The 19,407-nt window shown below is 53.6% G+C and overlaps 2 protein-coding genes across 6 annotated transcripts in view; one reads left to right on the forward strand and one right to left on the reverse strand.

Annotated features, from left to right (window-relative positions):
- The window catches only part of RFX1 (regulatory factor X1), a 32,504-nt gene extending 24,805 nt beyond the window's left edge, over positions 1–7,699 (forward strand). For all 5 annotated transcript variants that reach the window (XM_037145795.2, XM_037145800.2, XM_037145797.2 and 2 more), the window contains 12 exons: positions 1,458–1,639; positions 2,576–2,695; positions 2,789–2,904; positions 3,123–3,241; positions 3,325–3,434; positions 3,795–3,946; positions 4,028–4,125; positions 5,199–5,348; positions 5,442–5,650; positions 5,951–6,104; positions 6,190–6,235; positions 6,362–7,699. In XM_037145795.2, the coding sequence (XP_037001690.2) occupies positions 1,458–1,639; positions 2,576–2,695; positions 2,789–2,904; positions 3,123–3,241; positions 3,325–3,434; positions 3,795–3,946; positions 4,028–4,125; positions 5,199–5,348; positions 5,442–5,650; positions 5,951–6,104; positions 6,190–6,235; positions 6,362–6,531 (1,626 nt within the window). In that variant the 3' untranslated portion in view covers positions 6,532–7,699. The remainder of the gene's footprint in view (positions 1–1,457; positions 1,640–2,575; positions 2,696–2,788; positions 2,905–3,122; positions 3,242–3,324; positions 3,435–3,794; positions 3,947–4,027; positions 4,126–5,198; positions 5,349–5,441; positions 5,651–5,950; positions 6,105–6,189; positions 6,236–6,361) is intronic.
- A 91-nt stretch (positions 7,700–7,790) lies between these two features.
- DCAF15 (DDB1 and CUL4 associated factor 15) lies at positions 7,791–15,745 on the reverse strand. Its single transcript, XM_037145802.2, has 13 exons — positions 15,588–15,745; positions 13,810–13,907; positions 13,589–13,724; positions 12,805–12,911; positions 12,584–12,723; positions 12,326–12,496; positions 9,801–10,235; positions 9,599–9,690; positions 9,378–9,506; positions 9,203–9,288; positions 8,912–9,016; positions 8,722–8,837; positions 7,791–8,316 (listed from the first exon to the last, which is right to left on the reverse strand). The coding sequence occupies exons 1-13, from the start codon at positions 15,723–15,725 to the stop codon at positions 8,261–8,263; spliced, it is 1,809 nt and encodes a 602-aa protein (XP_037001697.2). The 5' UTR covers positions 15,726–15,745; the 3' UTR covers positions 7,791–8,260.
- Between the last annotated feature and the right edge of the window lie 3,662 nt (positions 15,746–19,407).

A 19,407-nucleotide genomic window follows, 5' to 3' on the forward strand; every position in this document is an offset into this window, starting at 1 on the left:
TCTCAGAAGGCAGGACCTCCCTTATGTACCCATGTAGACTGGCTTCTAGTCTAGTTTTCCTTAATGCTGGTGTGACCCACTAACTGATTTCATGAACCTTGGCTGGGTCCTCAACTCAGAGTTTAAATACATGCTGCACTGGAACAGTGCTGTCCCATGGAACGTTCGCTGGTAAGATAAATGTTCTCTCTGTGATGCTCAACTCCGAGGCCTCTGGCCACAGGTGGCTATTGAGCACATGAAATTTGGCAGGGGTCACCAAGGAACTGAGTTAAGTTGCTTTGTTAAAACTATTTTTATATAATTTTAGAGTCACAGGAAACTGCAAAAATGGTAGAGAGAGATCTGCATGGGGCCTTTCCCCAGACTCCCCAGCTCTTCCACATAACTGTAGTGTAGTATCCAATTAGGTGGCTAGCATTGGTGTAGTGTGGGTGTCTGCTTCTGTGTGCAGGGTGGGCAAACCATCGTCACCGAGAAGAAGCAGAACTGTTCCAGGACCACGAAGGCCTCCCTCCTGCCAGCCTTTCCTAGTCACCCCTCTGCTTCCCAGGATCCCTAACCCCTGCAGCCGTGAATCTGGTCCCCATTTCTACAAAGTCATTTTGAGAATGTTTTATGAATGGACTCATATTCCCTGTGACCTTTTGACATTAGCTTTTTTCACTCAACACAAATAAAGTTAAATCTGTGTTTAAATAGGTGTATGTGGTTGATAGCAACTATATTGGACAGTGCAGTTCCAGAGAGTTCCATGGGACTTAGTTCTCATGGGTCATTATGATATATGATGTGCCTTACTTTGTGGTTGTCAGGATCACAATTGGTGATAGGTACAGAAGGCACCTAGCAATGAGTACTACAGTCCCAGCTTACCTGTGGGTGGCACGTTCCAAGGCCCCAGTGGATGCCCGAAACCGCGGGTTGTACTGAACCCTGTGTATACTGTGTTTTTTCCTATGCGTACACACCTATCATTGAAGTTTAATTTGCAAATTAGGCACGTTCAGGGATTAACAACAACTTGTTATAAAATAGAACACTTACAATAACAATATATTATAGTAAAAGTTTTGTGGATATGGTCTTTATTCTCTCAAAAGATTCTGTTGTACTGTACTTACCCTTCTTTCGGTGATGAGAGTATAGTGCCTGCATGATGCGATGGAGTGGGGTGAGTGACTAGGAATTGTTGCATAGTGAGTTAGGTACTGTTGGCCTTCTGATGTTACGTCAGGAGAATTATCTACTCCACTGATCCTGGAGCATCAAGCCATGACAATGTCAATGGTTAGCTGCCGAGAGCAGACAGTGTTGATGGCTGGGAATATTTTTGGACCACAGTTGACCTTCGGTAGCTGAAACCACAGGAAGTGAAACCGTGGATAAGGGGGGAATACTGTACTTAAGAAACTGAAGTGATTCTTAGCACTTTTTCATCCTCATTCCGGCCCCAGGTCCAATGGCTCCTGGACAATTACGAGACGGCTGAGGGTGTGAGCCTGCCACGGAGCACCCTCTACTGCCACTACCTGCTGCACTGCCAGGAACAGAAGCTGGAGCCCGTGAACGCCGCTTCCTTTGGCAAGCTCATCCGCTCTGTCTTCATGGGCTTGCGCACCCGCCGTCTGGGTACCAGGTGGGACGCCCTACCTCTGACAGCCATGAGGACCACTCCACCCCAAGTTATCCAGGGCCTCAGCTCCCCTTCTCATGTCCTTGCTCACTCCCTTCCAACCCCACTGGCCTCTGTACAGCTTCCCACCCTTGGGCCTTTGCACTACCTGTGCCTCTGCCTTGTCTGCTTTCCCTGCCTCTTCACTCAGTGTCCCTTGGCCCCCTTAACTAAAACTGCATCCTCTCCCCACCTCTTTGACACTCCCACCCTTCCCTGCTTTTTCTCCTTGGCACTTCCCATCGTCCAACATGCCTCTTATGTTATTTACTTCCCTTTTTCTTACCTTTCTTCCATGCTGAAATTGGAGTGCAGGGACTGCACAGTCCGTGTTTAATCAAGGACCCTGAGACAGTGAATTCAGCCAGAAAGGAACAGGGAGCCATTCCATGCACCATCCTTCCCGCCTCTCTCTTGCAGCCCCTACACCTCCCCGTGCATCCCTCAGTTCCAGTTTCAGCTTAGGTATCACCTTATAACCCTGGGCAAAGTGCTGCATCCTTGCCTCCATTACCTCACCTGTCCCTCGAGCAGCCTTCATGGGGTCTGGATAGGAGCATGTGGATTTGTATGCACTCAGAGCTCAGAACAGCACCTAGCATGTTCTTATGACTAGCAGTCAAAGTCTTTGCTGCTCCATGCCAGGACCAGGAGCTGAGGATGCCCCAGACATGGCCCTGTGTTGGCAGAGCTTAGTTGGTATATGGGTGCCTCTCCTGGCACCCATAGTCCCTGTGCTTCCCTGGCACAACACCCTGGCTCTGTGGAATGTATGTGTCCCCCCTGTAGGCTTTGTTTGGCCCCCAAGCAGCAAGGAGGTGGGTATGATGTGAAGCTCACAGTGAATGACTAGTGGCGTCCCCAGCCCAGCCCTGCCCTCACCCTCCATTTTACTCCCAGGGGAAACTCCAAGTACCACTACTATGGCCTGCGAATCAAGGCCAGCTCACCCCTGCTGCGGCTGATGGAGGACCAACAGCACATGGCCATGCGAGGCCAGCCATTCTCACAGAAGCAGAGGTAAGAGGATGGGCTGGACTTTGCACCTAAGTGTGGGAAAGGGTGTTCCGGCTGACCCCCACCCAATTGGCCCACCTACCCCTCCTCCCCCAGGCTCAAGCCAATCCAGAAGATGGAGGGCATGACCAACGGTGTGGCTGTGGGGCCACAGCAGGCCACCGGACTGTCAGACATCAGTGCCCAGGTCCAGCAGTACCAGCAGTTTCTGGGTGAGAGCCCTCTGGCCCATGGGCCGAGGCCTGGGGCAGGGTCTGTGGTCTCCAGGTGGTTCACTTGCCCTCCTTGAGCCTTGTCATCCCCCATGTGCCGTGGGGGACTCCTGCTTGATAGGAAGGTGGTGACAACTTAATCGGATCCCAGGATGAGGCTCCAAGGGGACAGGCAAGTAGGGGAAAAAGGGCCTCATGGTATCACTTCCTGCCCCCAGATGCTTCGAGGAGCCTCCCTGACTTCTCAGAGCTTGACCTCCAGGGCAAAGTGCTGCCCGAGGGCGTTGGGCCGGGGGATATCAAGGCCTTCCAGGTCCTATACCGGGAACACTGTGAGGTAGGGCAACCTGGCAGGTGGGCAGGGGTGAGGGAGGGCCATGCTGCCCTATGACACCCATGAACGTCTGGCCTCCCTAATAGGCCATCGTTGACGTCATGGTGAACTTGCAGTTCACCCTGGTGGAGACATTGTGGAAAACCTTCTGGAGGTACAACCTCAGCCAGCCCAGTGAGGCACCACCTCTGGCCGTGTGAGTCCCCAGGGGAGGGTGGGAAGGAGGAGAGGAAGGGGGTACTGTGTGAGTCACCTCAGGCATCATGCAGGAGTGGGGGTACCTGCCAGGCTCCTGCAGTTGGCAGGGTACACATGGCTTTCTGACACCCACTCTAGAGTACACACGTGTATAGGCCTGATGACGGTGAGTGCATGGGATGGTGTGCCCCACTGAATCAGTTCCTCCCTGTGGTGGGTGGGTGGGTGTCTGTCTGTCCCAGTATGCAGAATATGGGACCCTGTCAGACCCTCGGGGAACTGGAGCCTATGTCAGCCTGACCTCAAGGGTCAGTCAGAGGCAGGGAGCATCTGCCTGACCCCAGAGCGTTGTCCACAGGCATGATGAGGCTGAGAAGCGGCTGCCCAAGGCCAGCCTGGTGCTGCTGTCCAAGTTCGAGCCTGTGCTGCAGTGGACCAAGCACTGTGACAACGTGCTGTACCAGGGCCTGGTGGAGATCCTTATTCCTGATGTGCTGCGGCCCATCCCCAGTGAGTGCACTGCTGCTGCCCCCTCAACCCCACACCCCACCCCCGCCCTAGTCCTGATCAGTCCCCCACTGCCACCCACAGGTGCCTTGACCCAAGCAATCCGGAACTTTGCCAAGAGCCTGGAAAGCTGGCTCACCCATGCCATGGTGAACATCCCTGAGGAGATGCTGCGGGTGAAGGTGAGGGTGTGAGGGCGTGAGGGCTCAGGTGAGGAGCCGAGGACTGGGAGCCTGGGTTCAGCCCAGCTCCTCCATCCCTGCTACAGGGCTGAAGTCTGGAGGGCTGGTGGCTGGGTACCTCAGCACCTCTGCCCAATAGGGGTGATAAGATTTGTCCCCATGCCTATCCCCTGGGAGCAAGTTTTGGATACTGTCTTTACAAACCGGCTTCCTCAGATAACCATTTCTGAAACACAATCCCTTTGTAGTTTTTTTGTACACAACACAGCATCTTAAAAACCACTGAAAACTTAAAGTAGTTTTCTTTAGACAACCTTGACAGAAGAAAGTGCTTTAAGTGTTCAGAAATAGATAAAGTCTAAAAAAAGAAGAAAGGAGTGACATCGATAAGGACAAAGAACAATAGCTCCCTTCATCAGTGCTTGCTACATGCTCACTCCTTAGATGTGAGGAATTAGATGATATGTGCTTGCTGTTGGGCAAAAAAGAAAAAAGTTCTTTTAGTCTGTAAAATGCTAACAAGACAGCTAAGCAGAGCTGATGTCAAAAGAATCAGCCATGGATACGGGGGACACAAGGCAGGGCTTTGGGCCTGTGGGGAGAGTAGAAGCTAGACCCGGGGGAAGCCCTTCAGAATAGACAAGACTCATGTATTCGTTCATTTATTAAACATGCACTTACTGAGCACCTACTGTGTGCCCAGTATGGTTCTTAGTGCATAGTAGCACAGCAGTGACCAAGATGGACAAAACCTACCTTCATGGAGCTGATTATTCACTGGAATAATTGGAACAAAAATTTATTGAAGCAGTGCCCTGTCTGCAGTGCCCGCTAAGATTTTCCATTGTGTCCTTTCATAGTAATAATGGTGGTCAAGCACACCACTGATTTTTTTTTGACCCACACTTTGGGTGGGTGGACACCCAGAGTTTGAAATCTGCCACCCACTGATCTCCCAACAAAAGCAACGAGGCATACACCCCTTTCTTCTTAGGGGAAAGAAAAGGACTCAGAAAGGTTGCAGTGGGTGTGGGTTTTGAGGAAGCCACATGCCCCTGCCCCATCGCCCCCAGGTGGCAGCTGCTGGTGCTTTTGCGCAGACTCTGCGGCGTTACACGTCCCTTAACCACTTGGCGCAGGCAGCGCGGGCTGTGCTGCAAAACACGGCCCAGATCAATCAGATGTTGAGTGACCTCAACCGGGTGGACTTTGCCAATGTGCAGGTGAGCACAGGGCAGGGCGGGTGAGCGAGACCGGCGGGGCAGCAGGCCCTGGATGGCAGCTGAGTTGGGGGACACTCTCCCACTGTGCCCCAGGAGCAGGCCTCATGGGTGTGCCGCTGCGAGGACCGCGTAGTGCAGCGGCTGGAGCAGGACTTCAAGGTGACGCTGCAGCAGCAGAACTCACTAGAGCAGTGGGCCGCCTGGCTGGATGGCGTTGTGAGTCAGGTGCTCAAGCCCTACCAGGGCAGCGCTGGCTTCCCCAAGGCCGCTAAGCTCTTCCTCCTCAAGTGGTCCTTCTACAGGTGTGCTTGGGATCCTTCTACAAAATGGGCGGGATCCGGGAGGGGCAGGGCCTCCAAAGGATCCTTGGAGAGGGTAGGACCAGAAAAGGATTCGCCTTCCTGGGAGCCTAGGTGGCCTTTCCTGAATGCAGACGTGGGGGTGGGGTGGAAGCGTGTGAGGGCCCTCCCACTGGTACATACAGAAGCCTCTGCTGGCTGGGCTGAGTTGGGGCAACTGGGCTTGTTTGAGCCTGTGGCGGAAATGGGGGCATGAGGAGTGAATCACTGGGCTTTATGCTCTCTCTTCATTGCTGCCCCCAGCTCCATGGTGATTAGGGACTTGACCCTGCGCAGCGCGGCCAGCTTTGGCTCCTTCCACCTCATCCGGCTGCTCTACGATGAGTATATGTACTACCTGATTGAGCACCGCGTGGCCCAGGCCAAGGGCGAAACCCCCATAGCCGTCATGGGCGAAGTAAGAGAAGGAACGCTGAGGGTGCGGGCGGGGCGCCCCTTGGCAGGGACCCTCACCCTTTTCCCTTTCCCTCCCTTCCTTCCAGTTCGCCAACCTGGCCACCTCCCTGAACCCGATAGATGCAGACAAAGGTAGGTGAGGCTTGTCCTTGTTCAGGGCCAGAGTCCAGGACGGGATGGGGTGAAGGAGATGTTGCAGGTAGGAGGGCAGTTGGGAACACTGAGCTGTGCTGAGCGGTTCTGGTCTTTGTCTCCCAGACGAGGAGGAGGAAGAGGAGGAGGAGAGCGAAGATGAGCTGTCACAGGACATCTCTCTGGCGGCTGGCAGCGAGTCGCCCGCGCTGGGACCTGAGGCTCTGGAGCCACCCACCAAGCTTGCGCGGACAGACGCCCGTGGCCTATTCGTACAGGCACTACCCTCCAGCTAAGCCCGGGGCCTCCACCACCCCGCCCAGCCCAGCCCACCCCCCACCCTTTGCCCCTCCATGCCAAGGTCCCTCACAGCTTCTGTGGCTTCGCTGTCCCCACTCCAGCCTCGGCCAGGGCGGGGAGGGGGCCTCTGAGACAGGGAAGGCAAGGGGGTCCCCACCCCTGACGGGGCTGGCACAATCACAGGGCCGGGTGAAGCCACAGCTGCAAACTCTGACACAAAAGACGTGCCTTACGGAACCCGCCGCTGTGCCCAGGTGCCCTTTGGGGCAGCAGCCTGGCCCTTTGACCCCGAATGCAGCAGCCTCTCCCTCCCCACCCTTAGGGGGCAGGCAGGCAGGCCCCCTCCCCTGTTAACTTATTCAGCTCGCTGGCTTTGCACAGCCTGTCCTGGGCCCATTCCTGAGCCCCGGGTGGGCACAGGTGGGCATTGTAGGGACCCCTCCACACTGTCAGCAGCAGCCCCGGGACCCCTCCCCCAGCAACCCCACTGCTCCCTCCTTGGTATAAGTGCAATTAAAGCCGTGGGTGTCGCATCTACAGAACTGGGTCCTCCCTTGCCCCACAGCCCCAGAGAGGGGCACCATCGGGTCTGGCTCCGAGGAGGGCGGCAGGGGGCACTGCCTCCAGCTTCCAAAGAGCAGTGGGCTGGGCCTAGTGCCGGAGCCTGGAGGGGCCTGCTGCAGGCAGCAGGGCCCGGAATTGGCCTGCCCATCAAGGCCTGGGCTCCACTCACTCAGATTCAAGACCCCCCAACAACCTGCCGCCGGTTTGTAATGGAACCTCTGTGCTTCTCAATGCCGTGTGCCCACCCCTGCCCACCCCATGACTATTGTGCGATTTGTGAGTGCCGCCCAAGCGGAGTCGGTAACTTGGGTTTTTTTCCAACCATCATGGCCTTATCTGTTCCAGTTTTCTCAGTGTTTTCAAGCTGTGAGATAGATGTTTATGGCAAAAATCAAAAAAAGAAAAAAAGCCTGACCTATTGTATAGAAATCACTATTTTGTGTGCTCCGCAGTGCTGCAAGCTTTTGGGGTGGCGACCCACTCCCCACCATGCCCTTGGGCTCCCCTCCCAGCAGTGAAAGTGTGGTAGTCTAGTGTGCCAAGCCGTTTTCTACCTTTTTGTAGTCTTTCTTAAAACAATAAATTCCGCTGTGATACTTGGCTACTGCTGACTCGAGGGCCTTGGTGGGGTGGGGTTTGGGGGCTGGAGGCTCTAATTGCCCCCACTGCTGTTAAGGGAACTCAGGAAGGTTCAGAAATAAAACATTTATTACATGAAGAGGAATAATGGGGAAGGGGATGGCCACGATGTTTGCCACCTCAGTTGGGGAGGCCTGGGGCAGGTGGGGTGGGAATCAGGGTCTATTCACCTGATGTGGACAGGTGAATAGACCCCTCCCAGGGGGGCAATGTCCACACCTGTAGCCCGGGAAGGGGTAAAATACACAAGGAGCAATGCCCATGCCCAGTTCAGATGAAGGTGGGCACTTGACACTGGAGGGACAAGGGATTCCCTCCCTCTGCCCCTTCCCAACTTAAATAGGCATAAATAAGAAGCATCCAGACTCTGAAGCCACCAGGGGCTGCCCTGCCCAGCCCTCTTCCACAGCCTAACACTAGTGGCAGTTGTTGGGCGGCTGGCCGGCCAAGAGGCTGCCGGGAAGGCGGCCAGCCCCCAGGCCACGGAGGTAGTTGGAGTCAGTGTCCAGGACAGCCAGACCCTCACAGCACAATCCATGTGTATCGCTCGCTGTCTGCCAGAACCTTCAGTGAACACCCTGTGGGGAAGGGTTGGGACAGACCATGGAACCGTGACTGCAGACCCAGCTGTGGGAGAGGCCTGCCTCTTTCCCAGATCTAATTTGGGCCCAGAAGGTTCTGGAAGGCAGGGACCCTGCCATGTTACCTCTGCCTCCCACCTACGGCCACCCAATAAATGTCTGCTGAATGAATGAGCAGCTGGCTGGGGGTCTCTTGGTGCCACACCTGCTAGGCCCTCTCTGAGCTGGCCCCTAGGCATGGCCTGGCTAGGCTGCCCTCCCCTCACCCCAATCCCACGGCATCCACTAGCATAGCCAGCGTGCTCATGCATTCCTCAACAACAGAGTCTCTGTCTGCTCTGGGCCTGGACTGACACTGGGAAAACGAGCTCTGTCCTACTGTCGTTAGGTCATAGGGCCCACCTTTGTGCAGTGCCTCGTTAGTCATCCTGTTGACGTAGCGGCCGCTGCTCTCTGGCACCAGCCACTTCATGACCATGTCCACACAGCTCTTGCGGTATGAGCTCCAGACGCTGCCGCTGAGGGCAAGAAGGCAAGGGCACTCATCACTCTGTCCCTCCCGCCCTGGGCCCTGGCCCCAGCCCAGCCTTACCTGGTCTGCCCTTTGACCTCAGTGAGGTCACCCACATTGACTGTCACGAAGATGCCCGTATTGAGGTCCCATGCCACCTTGAGGCTGGTGTGATAGGTCTTTGGTCTGCAGGGGGTTGGGGAACAGAGCTGGAACCCAGGCTGCCCCATGGGGCTTTTTTGTCTTTGGAACAGTAATGGAGCACCTGATCCAAGGGGAGGGCAGGAGGAGCCTTCTCACATCCCCATGCCCCCACACTTAAGGTCTGAGTGTGGCTCCCTGCTGGGCACGGTCAGGGTCCCCCCCACTCACCGGAGCTGGCCTTCCTCAGTCGGGGACGGGAAGGCCAGAAGCAGCAGGCCGATGTTGATCAGGACCTGGTTGGTTTCTGGGCAGACCTGGGGTGAAGGGTGAGTGGTGACAGCCACTGAGGTGATCCCCAGAGCAGAGAGGCCCAGGACCTACTTTGTCCCACCCCTGGGCCCACCTCCAGGATGACAATGTCATAGTCACTGAAGGAACAGAACTGGTGGCCCCAAGTGGCATCATGGCGGATGACTTCATTGATGACATACTCAAAGTCCAGTGTGAGCTGCTCCACTGTCAGGTACTGACCCTGTGGGCAATGAGTAGAGGGACAGAAGGCTATGCCAGCTACCACCCCAGCAGGTCTGCTGGGGCTGCCCCTTGCCCGCCACCTTCACCTACCTGAACAGCAGCTCGCTCCCGCATGGGCCTCAGACTGCGGCCACGGAGATCGGTCACCACAAAGGGCAGGGAGATCTTGTCATCCTCAAACTCTGAGGGGGGGGTGGGGAGTAGGGGTGAGGGCAGTGGGAGGCCCGAGGCCCGCTCCAGGCCAACATCCCATGCCTGGGGCCCTTGCCTGCTTGGCGGGCTCCCCGCTCACCATCCTCGGGCTCTGTTCCTTCGCCGGACCCCAGCACGTAATACAGCTTGGTGTAGTTGACATAGCCAGGTTCAGGCACTGGCTCCTCCACTGCAGGGGGGCTGTCCCCGGGTGCCACCTCTCCACCTGGGGCTAGAGGCTCAGAGGATGGGCGGCAGCAGCTGCCTGAGGGCCCCGTGCAAGAGGGTGGCCGGGCTTCCTCTGAGGTCCCACCCTTGGCCTCTTTGGCCCTGCGGAAGATGTCAGCTACAAACTCCTTGGCTTTGGCAATGGCAGGTGAGGGCTCAGGGACCCCAGAAGGATGGGCTGGGGCCACCTCAGGGCAGAGGTTGGGGAGTTCTGGGGGCACCTCTAGGCTCTGGGGCCCAGGGGGACTGGGCGGGGCTGGGGGATAGGTGGTGTGGTCATACAGGATTTGGCAGAAGCTGCTATCACCTGGAATATAAAAAGAGAATAGGTGCAGGGGGCAGGGTGTCAATAAAAGAACTTAAGTCCAGCACTTTCTCCCACCCTGGAGGGGTTCTAAGAAATTCTATGCTAAATGATCAGTACAAAACACCCAAAAGAGCAAAAGGCCTTTTACATGCACACACACGGACACATTCATTCTAACCTTATTCCTGAGCATCAACTGTATGCAACAGACCCAGGACACAGGAGTGAACAAAACAGACAAAAAGTCCCCGTCTTTGGGGAACTGACAGTCGATGGAGACAGTAGATAAAAACCCCATAAAAAGCAAACAAACAAAAAGCCAAGTAAGTCTGAGAGTTTACTACACACCATCCTTCTCAACGTGAGCCAGACCAGTGCAGGCAAAGCCTGGGAATCCTCAGCCTGTTTGCCTCTGCCTCACTAGGGCCACTCTTATTCCAGGGAATGTGGGCTTGGCGTGGAGAGCCCCGCCACACTAAATGAACGAAGCAGCACCACGGACGGGCCCTGTGCCCAACCTGCCCCACCCCCTTTGGGCCCCCACAAGCAATGGGGGGGCAGGGGGTGTTCCTCTCAGTTCATAGAAACTTGTCCAAGGACATACCATGAGATAATTAATCTACCAAAGCCCTCCTAACCACCAGAGCAGTGGCACTTCTGGGGATGAGGTAGGGTGAAAATGAAAATGGCCAAGCCAAAACTCTCCTCCTGTATATACTCTCCTCCAATGATTGAGCATTAGATCTCAGCAACAATGCCCCTTCCCTGGGCTGGGTGCACATGTCTGAGTCCTGTCTGATGTGGTCCTTCCTAATAGGACCCATGGCTGTGAAGGCAGGGAGCATGGTCCCCATCCAGGCCAGGTTCATTAGGGGATCGCAGCTCAGGGAGGGGCAGGGCCTTGCCCACATGGGCTCAGAAAGCCAGGGTAGGGTTGGGAAGGTCCCTAATGGGTCCAGACACAAGGTGCTGGCTGGTTTGTGGGCTCTTTTATTTTTTCAAACTCTAAGACAAAGTTTATTTAGAAAGTTACAGAGGTAATTGAAATGAGCCAACTGGGCTGGGTGGGCTCAAGAAACAAGTTACAGAAGCAAAAGAAGGGCCCTTGGAGCTTAGGAAGAAGACAAATAACACACCTGGGGGGAAGAGAGGGAAGGGAAGGGTGCAAGGGAGAGCACACCCGTGGGCCGTTTTGGACATTTAGTCCTCTCTTCACACCCAGACCCTTCCCACCCCAGGGACAATCCTTTTACTGTAGTTAGTGGACTTCTTTTTATTTGACTGCATTGTTGCAAAATTGAAACATTTTATATTTATGCAGAACAACTTTAAGGCATCCTCCCTAGACATGATGCTGGAGTTCCCACTGGGTCTGGTGATCTGAGGGCAGTATCTGCCCTAGTCTGCCTCCCATATCCCCAGGAATGAACGCCAGCTGGCCCCCAGCTCCCACCACCACAGTCTTAGACATGCCCAGGTGCAGGGCTGCTGGGCCTAAGTCACGCTCTGTTGCCAAGTTGCCCTGGGAGTGGGTGGGGGGGAGCCCCCGGGGCTCCACAGCACAACCAACCAGTGGCATGATACAGCTTCCTAACATTTGCACTCTGTCCAGGGACATAACCTTCTGATTTTCACTGGCAGTTCTCTGATTACCAAGATGTAAGAGGGCCATCTGTCCATTCACCACTTCCTAAAATTTTGAACTAATGTTTCTTCTTTTGAGGATAAGGCAGTACTATGTGGTCCAGCATGACTGCCACTGGCCACACGTGATTTTAAACTAAACATAACTAAAATTAAATAGTCAAACACTCAGTTCCCTAATTACATGAGCCACTTTCATGTCTCTACTGGTGGCAGCTGTAGTGGACATGGACATGGAATACCCTGGTCCCCCGGAAAGTCCTAGCAGACATTGCTGGGGCAAGGTGTGGCTGGGTTTGGATCTCAGCACTCGCAGTTGGTGGCTATGTGATCTTGGATGAGGCACCTCTCCAAGTCTGTCTCTTCTTGTCACATGGGATAATGACAAAACTGACCTTGCAGGATTTATAGCAAATGCTGAGACTATCATCAGACCTGGGGCCTACCTGCCGAGTGGACCGAGACAGCACAAGCCACCAAGGAGTAGCTGGTGTTGAGCAGTACCACCTGGTCCTTCTTGAGCTGGAAAGCGGGCTGGAAAGTGGGGAAGGGATACACCACCTGGTACTTGGTGTGCAGCATGAAGCCGTGTCGTAGGCACTGTGCACTAGGGTCACCTGTAACAACACATGCCCATGGGCTCAGTCATCACCCTGGAGTAGGGAGGCAGGTGGCCCCAGCTGCAAAGCCCCCCAGCCCCTCACCTGGATGGGCCCGGCTGGCTTCCTGGCAGGCGGCACAGCGGCCTGGGGATGGTACAGCCACCGTGCTGATGTAGATGTCGCGGTGGTTCTCATCACTCATCATCATCATGTTCATAAGCATCCCATTGGCTGAGCGGGTGCTGGGGGCCAGTACAGCCTCAGCTGCCTGGCCTATGTGCCCTCCCCTACCTACCCTCAGCCTCCTCATCCCTGAGTCTCACTTGAAGCCAAAGACGATAACCTTGGATGCATCGCTGGGCCACTCACACACGGTCAGGTACAGATCACTGTAGATCTCCTCATCCTGGAAGAGCCGCACCTGTCGGACCTGAACAGCACAGTTTGGGTCAGTGCTAGTCAGAGTGGGCCTGGCCCGCAGGAGCCCACCAGAGGCTGCACGGTGCTGGGAGGGAATTGAGGCCAGGACTGAGCTGGCAAAAATACCACCCTGGTGGTGTCTCAGGACAGAGAGCCCGAAGCAGCCTCCAGTCCATGCCCTTCCGCCTTCTTGAGGACAGGTTCAGGAGGCAGCCCTCACGAGTGGGGGAAACAGGAAGGCTGGGCCTCAGACAGGACAAAGCCCACGGGAACCCTGCCCCAGCAGATGGGACTCAGCCAGACACACTGGTTCCAAGCCCCACCCACCTGAAACTCCTGAGCTCGTATGAAAACTGGGGTAATAGTACCCATCTCCTGGTATAGGGGTGAGGGTTCAAGAGTCAAGGTCAGGGCCAAAGCCAGTGTGGCAACCCGCTTGGTCATAACAAAGCTAACAGGTCTCACCTGGTCCGAGGCTATGAGGTTCAATGGGCTGTTATGCTTAGTTGAACCATATAAAATCGCTATTTACCCATTTTCAACTCTAAAAATGACAATTTCATGTAGTTTAACCTAACGTGGAACCCTGACTGTTTCCCAATGAGCACACTATCTCCTCAAGGAACCTAAGAGAGGGGTGGCATGACCTGGTGGGGTCATGCTGTTGAGTACCAAGCCTGGACCTACCAGCTTGAGCTTGCTGTGGACATTGAACTCCCACCAGTACAGGTGGTAGATGTAGAAGGAGAAGTCGTCATCCCCACTGCTGCTGGTGTAGGAGAGAACGTACCGGCCGCACTTGGAAAAGCCCAGGAAGATATGTCTGGCGGGGCAGAGGGCAGATGGGCCAGGTCAGGGTCAGCCCACCACCCCACCCAGCTGCACCCCCTGCCCAGCCTTAGCCTCACCCTGCATAGAGGAAGTCCTCGTCCACGATGCTCTTAAGGGAGACACAGACTCTGGGTGGCAGCTTCCGGAAGAGGCGAGGGGAGAGCTGCCCACTGATCTAGGGAAGGGGAGGTCAGGACTCTTGAGACACCATTGAGCAGAGGCCACCTGCAGCCCCCCAGTCCCCTCACCCAAGGTAGAGCAGTGCTGCACACAGGCCTACTTCCTGCTGACCATAAAACTCAAGGGTGGTCCAAGCTGTAGAAGGTGGGATTAGCTAGGAGAGATGAATAGGCTGGACTTGACCCTTCCTCTCCACCAGGGACCCAGGCTACCCTCCCAGTTCCATACTTCTTCAGCCTCAGGGTCCCTCTTACCCAAGGTCACAAACTCTAAGGACCAGCACTTTCCCCTTTGGAAGGGTTCCTAGTCACCCCTGGCCACACTGGGCCAGCCTCCCGGTTGCCTTCCTGAAGGCTGCCTCACAGCACACTGAGCTGCGGATGTCCTCAACTGCTAAGGAGTCTAGGATGGGGGCTTGACCAACTGCACTCACCTGTCCTTGATCCCACTAGCCAAGATATGGGGTGCTCAAGACCCTTGGGACAGCCCTGGCCTCAGTTGGGGACCAGCAGAGGCAGACATAAGGTTGGGGCTGACCAAGTGGCCTTCCAATTCCTTGCTGACTCCCTTTCTCAACTAACTTAGCCCCCTTCGAACTGATGCCTTCATCCCAAAAACTTCACCAAGGAAGGATTTGGGGAGACAGGCATACACAAGTTGGGTGGTAGGTGACAGGGACACCCAGGCTACCACCCAGTCTAACGGGGGGATACACAGTCCTGCCCTCAAGAAAATCCAGCCTAGTGGAAAAGGAATAGCCCTGTCTTGGGGGAGCTCCCTGGTCAATGTGGGAGACAGCTCAGCCCTCAAGGAGATCCTAGTCTTGATGGAACAGCCCTGTCGGTAAGGCCCAGGTTGACAAGGGAGACTCGATACCCAGTTACCCGTCCAGAGAGCTCCAAGCTAAGGGTGGAGCCACAGTCCAGCGCAAGGAGCTCCCAGGCTGAGGGTGGAGACTGTTCCTGCCCAGGGAGCTCCAGTCAAAAGGAGACATAGCCCTGTCCTCACGAAGCTCAGCTCCTGCCTAACAGAGAAGGCGCACTCCCTATGCACAGTGCTGGCCCGACCACAGATTCACAGCTCTCTGCCCTCTGAGAGCTCCCAAACTGACGGGGGAGAGGTCCTGGCACAAGCTGATAGGGCAGAAAAAAACCTTCCTCAGGTGGCTCCCAGTCTGAAGGGGAAGACCAAGCCCTCTCCAGGGAGCACCCTCCCATTCAGTAAGGGGGCCGCAGCAGGTACAGAAACTCCCAGTTACCGGGCAGCGAGAGCAGGACAGAGAGAACACCAAGCGGAGAAAGCGCCAAGCCGGTAGAAGGGGCTCTGCCAAGGGGGCGAGAAGGCTCCATAACGGAGGGGCCACGGGAGCAGGGTTTTGAAGTCTGACCCTGAATCGCCCCCTTCCCTTTTACTCCTCCGGCTGCATGTAAGGTCCCCTCCATTCCAGTCCCGTCGCTGGTGCCCCGCCTCCAACCCCTCCATCCAAGCCCCCCGCGAGAGCCCCCTACATCCATGCCCTCTCCCCGGGACGCCGCCCAACTCCCTCCCTCCGACCCCCTCCCCTGGGGCTCCGCCCACAACCCCTCACCCCGCGAACTCCCTCCCTCCCTCCCTCCGCCTCCCCCGTCCCTCTTCCGCACCCTCTGGCGCGATCCTCCAGGACTCTGGGCCTCACCTTCACCCGTTCCAGCTGCTTGAGGACGTGCTCCCGCCGACGACCCGCTGCCCGCTTCCCCCCGGCGCCCCCAGGGCCGCCACCGCCGCTCCCAGCCCCGCTGTTCCGCTCCGATTTCGAGCTGGGCGCCATTTTCATCCCCTCCCTCCACTTCCGGAGCAACCGGCCTCTTCGCTCCTCCCCCGCCGCCTCCTCATTGGCCCTTTCACGGGATTGCGGCCCGCCGGTTGGGTGTGAGTCCGAATTCGGGGCCTCGTCCCTCTATCCGTGTCCATCACAGCTACCTCGGCCCTTGATTGGTAGAAACAGTACGGCCTCCGCGGTTGTCTACATATTCCCGCCTTCCCTCAAGTAAGACACCAGAGGCCCCGTTTGCGCCTCAAACCAAGATGACTTGGGGACCCGATAGGCGCAAGCCCCTGCCTGTCTTGATGATGTCACTCCCCTCTGTGGCTGGTGGGTTTCTATAGAGACCACGGCGGTTTAGGCCGGTGGGCGGGGCACATAGAGCTTGTGGTCCAGAAGGGCCTGAATCCCCAGCCTAGAGACATCAGCGGGGAGGTCTGGTGAACACGCAAGGGCCACCAGGCAGACGGAGGAAAAGGATATGGAAAAAAGGGAGGTGGTTCGATTAAAACATTTTTAGATGAGGGCCGGCCTAGTGGGATGATGATGATGATAGTGAAGCATCAATCGCTTACATAGTGGTTTATATGTGCCAGACAGTTTTGAGTTTACAACAATTCTCTATAGTAGCTGTTATGCCCATTTTACACATGATAGTAATCATAATAATTGTTGCATGTCTGCTGTGAGCATCACCTGCGTGTGTGCTAGCTCATTTAATCTTTGCAAAAGTTTTGGAGCTTGGCCCTTTTATATCTTCATTTTACACATGATGAAACCAAAGCTTACAGTGTAGTGCCCCTGGCTACCTGGCACATGTATACATACCTCAGATGTAAGCTATTGTGACTATAATCTAATCCTTATTCTTTTAGCCTCGATTTCATTTACTTAACAAGTAATTTATTGAGCGCCTACGGTGTTCTAAATGTTGTGGATACAGCAGTGAACAAGACAGATGATAAAGAAATAAATTTCTCTCATTCCATGTTAGAAGGAAGAAGGCTACTTAGAGCACAGAGGGGCCCTGAGAAGGTGAGGAGGAGGAATATTCCAACAAAGACAATAGTTTCAGGGGAGTGAAGGTGTCGTAATAGACCAGAGACGCGACAAGGCCAGCTGGGCCAGACTAGGAATGAGCAGGGAAAATGGACAAGGACCAGGAAGCAAGTAATAAGTGTATGGGGCTTGTAGGTAAGCAAGGCATTTGGATTTTACTCTTAAATATAAAGGGAAGCCTCTGGAAGGTTTTTAGTAGAAGATGATGGAATGTGACATGAAGTTTAAAGGAATATGTGATTCAAAGAATTAAGTAAATACCCACGAATTCATACAGTATAAATTATTGAATAAATAAATGTTGGGGGGAGGACCGCTCTTTCTTAAAGAAGATGTCCAATTAATAAAGACACTTGGGCAGACCACTGTGTTCTATTCTAGCTGTCTGCCTGGGGTTGGGGTGAAGTGGAGGGAGGGAGGGCTGACAACAAGGTGCAAGGACATATTGGGGGTCAGGGAAATGTTCACCATCATAACTATGGTGATGGCTTTGCTGGTGCATACATGTGGAATTTTGGAATGATGAATTTAGACTAATTTAAGTATCAAATATTTTACTATAATAAATATTGAATATTTTCATTTTATTATATGTTATATAACCTCAGTCAATTTTTTTTATTCAACAGACACACAAGAATACATGGTAGCAAGCCCCACTGTGCACTCAGCCCCGGCCACCCAGCTCTTCCCCCAGAAACAGCCAATATCTTTTTTAATTTATGAAAATGATCAAAATTGTTAGCCCCACTCTAATTTTTTTCTCACAAGATTAGGTCTACTCACATCTACTCCTATTGAGGTTTGAATGGTGACCCACAAAGACCTGCTGCTGTCCTAATCCCCAAAACATGTAGATACAACCTTATTTGGGGAAAAAAAAAGACGTAATTAAATTAAAGATTTTTAAAATAATTTTATTTAGTTATTTTTCAAGTACAATTTTTTGTCTATTTCTCCCATCCCATCCCCCCCGCCCCCTGTAAATTAAAGATCTTGAAATGACATTATCCTGGATTAACCACTGGGGCCCTAAATCCAATGAACAGTGTCCTTAGAAGAGGGAAAACAAAGACAGAGACATACACACACACACAGGAAAAGTCCATGTGAAAACTGAGGCAGAGTTTGAAGTAACACAGAGACAAGCCCAGGAATGTCCCGTGTTGCCAGCAGCCCCCAGAAACCAGAAGAGAAGCAAGGAAGGCACTTCCAGGAAGAACCAACTCTGCTAACGCTCTGATTTTGGACTTCTAGCCTTCACAATCCAAAAAGATTATTTAAGCTTCTGAAATAAATACATTTCTGCTATTTTAAACCACCTAATTTGTGGTCATTTATTACAACAGCCCCAGGAAACTAATGCAATATATGTAGACTGAATTTCTTGTGTAGATCTAATTCTCCGTTATTTTAATCTATTTTGTAAAAATCTATTCCCCTCTTATGGGATTTTTTTTATTGGCTTACTCAACACATGTTCGTTGATCATAAAATGAAGTTGTGAGCCATGTGGGGTGCAGGAAAGGGAGAATTTTTCACTCTACTAAATGAGGTTGCTGGGAACATCCTTGTACATATCTGTTGGAGGCTGTGTAAACGTTCTTCCAGGAAACTAGATTGCTGGTTCTTGGGTGTCACAGAGGGAGTGATACTCCAAATATTCCACTGGTTCCTCCCAAACCCCATCCCATCACTTCTCCATCCCTTGCTGTCAGGCAGGACCATGTGTCTACTCCTGGCCGATGAAATGGCAGCAGAAGGTTTGTGTGGGGCTTCTAGTTGGAAAAACTGAGAACCTGACTTGGGAGTCTCCTCTATCTCCTCTACTGCACCAGCAGTTGTGGAGGCTGCTGCAGTCTCTGTCAAACTAGGTGACTATGCGGCTCAGAAACCCTCCTGACTGCTTGGGATTGTATCATGTGGATGACCAACTGTAGTATTAGTCACTGACCCTTGAGGTCGTATGTTGTGCAGAATGATCTTGCCTGCCTAACACACATATGAAACAGATCCAGTAAGATATATACAGATGGTCGCTGACATATGGTAGTTCAACCTATGATTTTTCAACTTCATGATGGATGGTATGAAAGTGATACACATTCAGTAGAAATCACATTCAGATTTGAATTGTGATCTTTTCCTGGGCTGGTGACGTGTGGCACAACACTCTCTTGTGATGCCCAGCAGTGCCAGTGAGAGGATTGTGCCCAACTGCAGGCCAATGTAAACATTCTGAGCATGTTCAGGGTAGGCTAGGTAAAGCTATGATGTTTTGCAGGTTAGGTGTATTAAATGCATTTTGCCTTATAATATTTTCAACTTCTGATGAGTTTAGTGCAATGTACTCTATCCCACAATCATGTGTGCAAGCTGGAACCCCAGGGAAGCTGGTGGCGTAATTCCAGTTTGAGCCTGAAGGCCTAAGGATCAGGGGAGCCAATAGCATAAATCCCAGTCTGAAGGCAGGAGAAAATCAGTGTCCCAGCTCAGTGGGCTCAGAGACAAAGGAGTGAATTGCTCCTTCCTCCACCTTTTGTTCTTTTCAGGCTCTCGATGGATTGGATGATTTCCTCCACATTGAGGAGGACAGTCTACTGAATCTGTCGATTCAAATGTTAATCCTGAAACA

The sequence above is a fragment of the Artibeus jamaicensis genome, unplaced genomic scaffold (genome assembly GCF_021234435.1).
Source record: "Artibeus jamaicensis isolate MK-2021 breed Jamaican fruit bat unplaced genomic scaffold, CSHL_Jam_final contig_3290, whole genome shotgun sequence".
In the NCBI taxonomy this organism is placed as follows: domain Eukaryota; kingdom Metazoa; phylum Chordata; class Mammalia; order Chiroptera; family Phyllostomidae; genus Artibeus; species Artibeus jamaicensis.

What these genes read in the sequence shown, in the direction of transcription:
- DCAF15 (XM_037145802.2), bottom strand. Translation starts at nt 15,725, where the DNA reads ATGAAAATGGCGCCCAGCTCGAAATCGGAGCGGAACAGCGGGGCTGGG. An exon ending in AGCAGCTGGAACGGGTGAAG is followed by an intron (nt 13,908 to 15,587) that starts GTGAGGCCCAGA and finishes CCCCTTCCCTAG; the next exon opens with ATCAGTGGGCAGCTCTCCCC. An exon ending in TCCACAGCAAGCTCAAGCTG is followed by an intron (nt 12,912 to 13,588) that starts GTAGGTCCAGGC and finishes TGTGCTGTTCAG; the next exon opens with GTCCGACAGGTGCGGCTCTT.